This window comes from Eucalyptus grandis, chromosome 6 (genome assembly GCF_016545825.1).
Source record: "Eucalyptus grandis isolate ANBG69807.140 chromosome 6, ASM1654582v1, whole genome shotgun sequence".
NCBI classification, from domain to species: Eukaryota; Viridiplantae; Streptophyta; class Magnoliopsida; order Myrtales; family Myrtaceae; genus Eucalyptus; species Eucalyptus grandis.
Window position 1 is genome coordinate 49,721,681 of NC_052617.1, and position 9,123 is coordinate 49,730,803.

Here is a 9,123-nt window from a genome sequence, read left to right on the forward strand (position 1 = left end):
ACAAGATGAACGTTGGAATTTAATCAACAAGAATTGCAATTAAGATGTAAGGTCGAATTTAATCGATGACAAGATATATGCATTTACGGCTAAAGTATAGGAATTGAAAGATATTCAAATTGCAAAAAAGATAAATTGCAAAAAAAAAGTAAAGACAAAGATAAATTTGTGAGAACATTGAGTTCTTTGATTAATTGATTGGGGCTTTTACAAAGAGTTTGATGTGAAAGTTTACAAATCAACAATTACATATAACGATTACAACTTTAGAATTCAAATAAACAAATAACATTCTAATGGCAGTTACAAGAAGTTACCTTATACATTAACTCCTATAACACTTATCCATAAGAATTTATGAAAAAAAGATTTTAAAATAGCGGCAATGAACATAACCACCCAATGGTTATGTTTTATGTCGATCAATTTTCTAAATCTTGCGGGCTCTCATTAATAGCTTTCACGTTGCGTCGTCGATGACTTATGCTTTTCATCAAACTCTACTCTCATCGATCATTTGCCAATAATAAGCAAAAGCTATTTATTTTTTTGTGTAAATAAATAATTCCTTTTGTTGTGCGCAATGAAAATCCTTTTCTTTTTTTTTTTTGCTTAAAATAAAGAGCAATCTTCTTATCAATAGGGATGCGACACAAGGTAACCCTGTGAAATTTTGTGAGACCATTGCCATAATTACCGTAACACTCCCCCTCTTGTGAGATTTTGCAAAACCATTATCAATTATTCCAAAAGGTTAAGCTATTAGATGAAGGTATGGTTTTATATTTAATTACTTTAACACTCCCCATCATGTTTAGTTTGGTCTTTTGCCTAAGCATGAAAATTTAATTATGGAGACAAATGGGGCTTAGTAAGATTTGTACTCAGGAGCCCCAGCATTGATATCGGGTGATATTTTGTGGGATCAATACCAATTATTCTAAAAGTTTAACTTATAGGATGAATGTGAGTTTTTATATTTAATTATTTTAACAACCCTTCCTTCAATGTTTCCTTTAGCTTACCAAAGTCCTTTTATGAATAGTTTTGTGCAAAAATGACGAATTTTCACTGTCCCTTGCTGCACCTTTACACACTATAAATGAACCTGTTTCTTTTTTTCTTTTTTTCTTTAGGATTCGTCGGTTGATCAAGGCAATCTCATGAGGATAACCAAAATGTGTCCATCTCACGAATAATAATCTCTTCCTTCTTTTGTAGGTTATGAAGAGTGCTTAACCGACATCAAGCAATGATATAATTTGTTCAAAAGAAATTAAAACAAAAACAATTAATCAAACACTGGTGTCATACGCGTGGGAACTAGGAAGGAAGACAGGCGGGCAGCAGAATTGCTTTGTCCGACGACGATGCACGTGTCGAAAAGAATAGTGTCGACAAATCCGTACGAGTCCTCGTTTGCGTTGCTTCATCTCTTTCTAGTTATTAAGACTTCCATGTTCTTCTTTTGATTCTTTTTTAATTAATCACTGCTTAATTGCTTGGTCCAATCAGGCGGTACCATATTCGGCATCATCCTACATGTTTCGGGAAAAGTGTCAAAAAAGTCTTCAACCTTTTGTATTTGTGTCAATGTAGTCCTAAACCTTTTTTTTTTTTTTTTTTTTTGGTAACCCAAGGAACCCCGTAAGCCGACAGCCAGCGAATCTCTAACGACGCATCTGGGATTCGAACTCCTCCCCTTCGTGAGGAGTAGAGAGCCCAAGCCAGCTGCACTGCCGAGGACGGTGGTTCCTAAACCTTTTTTTGGTACTAATTAAATCCTAAATATTTTTATGTTGTGTCAATTCAGTCTTTTCCAACTAATTTCGGCCGGATTTTGCTTGATCGAACGTCGGTCGGTTGACGTGGACAATTTTTAATAATATTTTTGAATTTTTTTTTTTTTTTTTTCTTTTTCTTTTTTCTTCTCCTCTTCTTCCTCTAGCCGGTCGCCAGACCTCGGCGACCGGCCAGAGGCGACACCTAGCGAGGTCAACCTCAACCTCACCGGCCACCTCGCCGGTGGCCGTGAGGTCGCCCTCGAGGCTGAGCAGCGAGGGTCGAGCCTTGCCCATGGCCGGCGAGAGAGAGCAAACCTAAGGAGAGAAGGGAAAGGGTCAAATCTGTAGGAAGAAGGACTAGATCTCGAGAAGTTCGGGACCCGCCGTCGCTGCCCCGTCGCAACCGTCGCTCCCTGCAGTCGCCTCCACCCCCCCGATGCAGTCGCCTTACTGTCCTCGCCAAACCCCGAGCCATGGGCGAAGCTCGACCCTCACCAGACCCAATGAGGGTGACCCTTGCTTCCTAGGCCTCGAGGGCGACCTCGCGCTAGGCGGGCGAGGCTCGACCCTTGCCAAATCTAGCGAGGTTGAGGTCGAGGTCGACCTCGTCGGCTGGAGGAAGAAGAGGAGAAAAAAAAAATCAAAATCAAAAAAATCAAAAATATTAAATATTATTAAAATTTGTCCACGTCAACGCCAATCGTGCTACGTTAGCCGGCCGGTATCCAAGTCAGCAAAATCTGAGGACTGAATTGGCACAACGTAAAAAGGTTTAAGACTTAATTGGCACCAAAAAAATATTTATGACTAATTTGGCACAAATGTAAAAAGTTTATGACTTTTTTGGCACTTTTTCCCATATTCCTACCATGCTCCCCTCATTTGTTTACTTTACATAAAGCCATATATTATGAAATAATATAAGGACTTTGTCCTTAAGAAGTTGGCAGGAAATTTCACTCTTCTATATTATAATAACAATAATGCTTGGGATATGAACAGAGAATGATTAAAAGTTTAGTTCATAGAGTTATTCGCTAAATTTTCGTTCCACATTTGAAAATTATCCACTTACTTAAATACCCACTTGTGATTTGCCATGTGAACCAATTTTATTTGTCAATTATAATGTCTCGAGCTACAATCGTTACTTCCAAAATGTGAATGTGAATGTCGGTCCACCAGATTTGAAAAAGAAGGATGATGAACACAACGAGGGTATGGTCAAGTGTAGATTACAAGATGAAGCATATTTGGCTGATTTTCAGCTTGATTTTGGATTGGGTAAATTGGGGTTTGTATAGTATGTTGGAAGGGCTTTTAACGTTTGAAACGGAGTTCAGTGGAGAATGTTATGGCATGACAAAGTTTCACCTTAAGCTTCGCACTATGGACAGCTTTGAGTAATTGCTTTAAGTGAGCATTTTGTTGGCGCGGGAGTCGCTTTGCAAGCGTTCAAGCTTAATTTAATTAAGTCATAGTTAATGTAGCATTTTGATCGATTTTAACGTTGTTTCTCTCTTATTTGATAGAATCGCGAGTTCGGCGATTTGAGTAAGGCTTGTTATTTGGTCGTAAGTATTCTAAGGTGAGTGATGCTATCTCTTCTAAAAATTTGTAAACTCATGTTTTCAAAATAATGAAGATTTGATATGTTATGATATATGAATAAGCATGTTTATTGCATAAAATTTAGATCGGACATTTGTTATGTTTTGGTAATTGTGGATGGTGTAAGAAATGGATAGTATAAAAATATACTTTATTCGAGAAATGAAGTTGAGAAATATTATATTTTTGGGTTTGTGAAACCTTTTTATAAAAAACTCTTTAAGCATGGGTTATGAAATGTTATGTATATCGATTTGTGAAATTCTTTATGATATGCATTTAATTTGATTCGGTTTGTAAGATCGATTTCTGAGATGAGTCTTAAAATGATTTGAAAGATGTGTTACAAAAAGTATTTCCGACGAATGAGTTGAGTTGTGAAAGGTTATGTTGTTGATTTGTGAAATATATTATGATATATGAAATGATTTTTAAGTTTGGCTTTGTGGATTATGGAGAATGTTACTGTGAATTGGTATTGATGTTCAATATCACTGTGAGCCTAGTGAAAGGTTTGTGAGTATGCGCATATTAGTTTAAGATATCCTTATAGGCCGAGCCACCGACTAATAATAGGTGGAAACCCTCTCTTGATCGCCTTGTCACTAGGCATTGTATCGCGACCATGATTTAATATTGAGCAACAAGTTAGTCAATAGAATGGATCATTGACATGTGATATAAGTTCGTCAATAGAGTAGACCATTGACATATGATTTAAGTTCAATCGATGGAATAGACCATTGACATGTGATTTGATATTAGTCGTTAAAATAGACCATCAACGTATGATTTCACATAAGATTGATCAATGGAATAGACCATTTATGTGTGGTATAAGATTAACCAATGGAATGAACTATTGATATGTAAATTAATGAGATTGATCAATGGATTTGATTATTGATGTTTGTTTTGATATTATTATGAAATGAATATTTCTACTATAAATATAACTATGTTAAAACATATGTAACTTATTCTCTTATTGTATGTTTGTTATATTCTGGATTTAAGTTAAAAGAGTTGCGGTTTGATTTTGTAAATATGTATGGCAAGTACTCAATCCGCTTAGAAGAGATGCACTACTTATTGAACTGTGTTGCTCACCCTTCTATTTCCCAATCTTTTTAATGTTTTTCAGCTAGCAATAAGTAGTACGAGAGCGATATCAGCGAGGGAACTTTTTAGAGTTATATTTTGGTGGTTTCAGATTGGATCCTTCAAGAAGAAGGACAGTCACGTCATCCCATACTCTTATTGGTTTTGGGGTGTGACGTATATGAATTGTTTTTTCATCCAAATATTGTTTGATCAATTGTCATCGTGTTATCCTAACTATGTTACCGTGCCTTTTATTACAAAAAATTAATTTTAATATCCATGCTTTGTGTGGATACGATATTAAAATTAATCAAGTTCTCCGTAGAAAGCAAATAGGTTATATGATAATAAATAAATAAAGCATTTGATTCAACACGAGAAGCATGACCAGATTATATATCATTTTCAATCAAATAGGTTTGAAAGGAAACACTAGCCATCAGTGAAGTGAATTCTAATATCGAAAAAAGAAATAATAAAAAGCATCTTCAAGTATGTCAAGATTTGACAAAAGTTCATAGAAAGTCACATGATTGTAAAAAAAAATCTTCTAAAATTTAAAAAATTAATTTGCTTTTGGAGTGAAAATTACTCGCTAATCCAAAAACCCGTATACGTTATTTTTCTAAAATTAAACTCGTGGATTTATTTTTCCCGACGCTCCTTTGTGGATCCCATTATCCATCTTCAATAACCGGGTCCAGTTGAAACGGGCCGGCCCAAAATCTTCCAGCCCAAAATCCTCCAACGGCGATGCAAGCAAAACAGCAGCTACCGGGCGCCCAGCCAACGATATCCCCAAAGCCCGAAACTCTCTATCACCGGCCACCGGAGAGTCATGGCCATCGCAGCGGTCGCCGCCGTGGCCTGGCCGTCGTCGACGGTGGCGTTGGCGCGGAGACTGCCTAAGTGCGCTCTCAATTCTTTCATCTCCGCCTCCTACTCCTCTCCTCCTCCTCCTTCTCCTTCGCATGCTGCGAGGAAGCTCGTCCTCTACTCCAAGCCCGGCTGCTGTTTGTGCGATGGCCTCAAAGAGAAGCTCCAAGCCGCCTTCCTGATTTCCGGCCCGGACTCTCTCCAGGACGTCGATTTGCAGGTACGAGTGCTTCGAACAAGTGTAATTGTGGACGTTTGAGGGTAGTCTTTTTTCCGGCGAATTGACCTCTCTGTTTCATGATGCTTTGGCGCAGGTTAGGGACATAACGAGCAACCCGGAGTGGGAGAGAGCTTACCAGTACGAGATACCTGTGCTGGCCAAAGTTCTTTCTGATGGTTCTGAGGTAAGGCTTTGAGGACTTTCGACTGTTTGAGCCTTCATGTCCTGTCGAAAGAGCCGCGGTTTTCTCTTGTTGAAGCAATTCGTTCAAGGAATAGGATATGGTTGGTCCATTGTAATTTGTAGATACGTGTTGGATTAGACATGAGTGGAGCAGATGCCCGATCATACGAAATGGCAGGTTCTTAGACTGATTTAAACAAGATTATTATCGCACCCGAATAGATGCCAACCATGCTAATGTGATGTTTATCTTCATAAAAAAGGAATCAGCAATCAACAGGGAACAATGGGGTACATTAAGGTGGTATTGAAAGCTGGCTGCTTAGTATGCCCTCGCTTCTTCCGTGTCTTTGTAACGTGAACTCACCAGAGACCTGTGTGGAGGCGGGCCAAGAGTTTAGGCTGAGACGAGACAAATTGATCCAAGGATGGTGATACCATCTACTAGTCTAGATGGAAGGAGAGTGGAAGGCTACTTTGACTCTCTAAAAACTGTGTACAGAGAGCTAAGGATTTAGAACTAGTTAGACCTGAAATGTGGATATCGCTTGGATTATCATCAGTTTAATGTCCTGCTTTTCCATTTTGTTCAGGTAGACAACTTTGTCTCTCTGTCTTCTATGCCATTTGAATGCTGGGATTTTTAGCTGTTAGTTGCCAATTGTCAATTTCTACTAGACTCATAGTGTCCACAATCTTTAGGGATGGATTTTGTGACACAATTTGTGACAGAGAAGCAAGATATCAGACCATATCCACTATCCAACAGATGCTTGCTTAGCCTTTCATCAAATCGTTGCGAGTTCAATTCTTCCCTTGTCGTATTCTGTGTTGCGCTGTGGTTTGTCGACCAAATATGAAAACTGCATTTACCCTTTGGCCTGTGCCAGATAAGTCAAGATTTGGTTGAACTTTTTCCTAGTCAAATTTTAAAAGGCTACATCCTACACCTATATGAAAATGATGACCTACGACTGGCAACCTTATGTCTACATTGGGCTGCCATTCTTGACTGTAACAGATTGTTTTTCTCCCATTGAGGTTTCCTTGTTTCTTTCTGCTTTTGTATGATTGCGTCTGAACATACTATTCTGCCTTCAATTCTACATAGGCTAGATCTCTCATTTGAGTTCCCTAGAATGGATTGAATTGGTGTTTGGACCTCTGCAAATTTTCCTGCCAAACATGTTTTGAATCAACCGAAGCCCACTAAATTGGCCAAAGAAAAAATTGAAGCCCATGAAACAAAATGCCATCAATGGCCTCATTTTTCCAAACTGCTTGATTATCAACCACAATGAGGCGATTATCCTGAATGTGCTTCGCTCAAAAATATTTGATTGTGCCTTTATCATTTGCTTAATATGCGAGAAGCCTTCTAAGTTGTCTTTTAAATCAACCAAACCCAATTGGTTTGATTGCTTGGGTTCTAACTTTTACATTGCATTTCCTGGACATATCTAACTGAATTCTGTGCTTTAGGAAATTTTGCCAAGATTGTCTCCTCGCCTCGGAGTGGAGCTCATCCAAAAGAAGATAGCTGCGGCATTGAAACAATGAGATTTGCTAGTTCCATTTGTGAAGACTTGAGCATTGAATGCACAATTTGTTTCACAGGTCTTATTCCTTTGCTGATCCTCAACCGTGCAAATTTTTGTGCCTTACTATAAGCTACGCTCCTCAACAGAGCTGTAAACATTTTAACGTTGGTTGCCTTAATTGTTATTCAGTTCTCAATCCTTATACTCCTTTCTGTGCTGCCCATTATGTTAGATTTCGCAACGTATTCTTGCTGGGTCAAAATTTCAGTCTGAAGATGTTTTATTTCCTTAATTCAATCCTAGTACTTTTTAGTGTGTTACCCTGTGCCAATGCAGGAAGGCACTCATAACTCTGGCATAAACAATATGTATGTTAAATAGAATGTTGGAAGACTATCCTATGAATCATACTATACTCTCTAACATATTCTGTGAAGGCTTCTGTCTCCGCATCCTGTACTCGTAGCTTAGATCGCCCATGGAATAAGAAGAGTAATACATTGAAACAATGACTAGTTTTCTCTTCATCCTCCTATCACTTCCTTTCACAGGTTTAAATTCAACACGAGAAATTTCATGTCGTCGACATGATGACGGCCCCAAATGTCGTGAGGGTTCTTGTTCTCCGCTGAGTTGGGGAATTGTAATTTAGATGGCCTGGGGCCCTCTGTTTCGGGGAAAGTGTCGTGTGAACTTGGCACACTCGCAGCCTCCGGATTTCGTGGGATTTTCGCTGTCACTTATATGATCATATGCTGTGATTGCCCAGGTTCATCTAAATAAAGATCCAGGGAAGGTTTTGTCTTGTTTTCTTGCCGTGTAAAAGGTGACTTGCTTTTAGCCCTCGAGTTTTTAGGCCAACACAGAAAGTCACTCGGAAAAACGATATTGAAGCTTGTGTCCATCACTACATTTGCTAACGTCCATATCAGCGGTCCAGCACTTTCGACTAAGATCGATATCATTCTTTTGACCAAGAAGTGGAATCCACCGTCCTTCTTGCCATCTTTTTCCACTTTCTTTCACGCTTTACACTCGCAAGAGACCACCCCATAAAAGAACAGGCATCAGTCGAGCTAGCACAACATAATTCTCTTCAGGCTAACTCGCAAGAAATTAGAGTCCTCGTAAATCTAACGATGCCGGCGTAAATTTCTGTCCTCTCCTTGTCGGATCTTGAAGCCGGAACTCGATTTGGTGTTCGGGAGGAGTTGGCCCTGATGTCACTTTTTGGCATAGCATCGACAGAAATTAGTTGCTAACACACAGCTTCTAAGCCAAAAACAATGACATGCTACGCTGTCCAAACTTTTCTGGAAATTGATTTCTAAAGGCTCGCCAATCAATTCTCAAAGCAAAGCAAAAGAACGGTAGATACTTTGCTTGTGGGTCTGAAACGCTCCATGATGCATACGACAGGCTCATTTTTATGTGAAAAGTGAGACCTCTCCTCAATTATTTTCCATCTCTTCCTAACCATCGAAACCTATTCTCATCATCTTCTCCTTTATGCCAACGCGTGATGATTGCAGCACCTGCTCTCATTTTATATATCTGCCCATATTCAATAATTGACCCCTTTCCGTATCCCTTGCATGGATGCACCGGATGCACAGGTGAATCTTGCTTTGCGATTGCAAGAATCCATCCTCCTAAAGGCGGGCAAAGATCATTTTGACCCGAAGCTTTTTTCTGCTTTAGACCTCCCTTCCTTTTCCCGTGCTTTGCCATAAAGACGACACGGCCGATGATATTGTTGTCCCTTTACCCGGATCGTTTTCTTCTTTGCTTTTGGGATTAATAT

The 9,123-nt window shown here is 39.1% G+C and overlaps 1 protein-coding gene across 1 annotated transcript; it reads left to right on the plus strand.

Moving 5' to 3' along the window:
* Positions 1-5,286: 5,286 nt before the first annotated feature.
* On the plus strand, positions 5,287-7,527 carry LOC104450492. Its single transcript, XM_010065070.3, has 3 exons — positions 5,287-5,595; positions 5,690-5,779; positions 7,261-7,527. The coding sequence occupies exons 1-3, from the start codon at positions 5,338-5,340 to the stop codon at positions 7,336-7,338; spliced, it is 426 nt and encodes a 141-aa protein (XP_010063372.1). The 5' UTR covers positions 5,287-5,337; the 3' UTR covers positions 7,339-7,527.
* Positions 7,528-9,123: the final 1,596 nt, after the last annotated feature.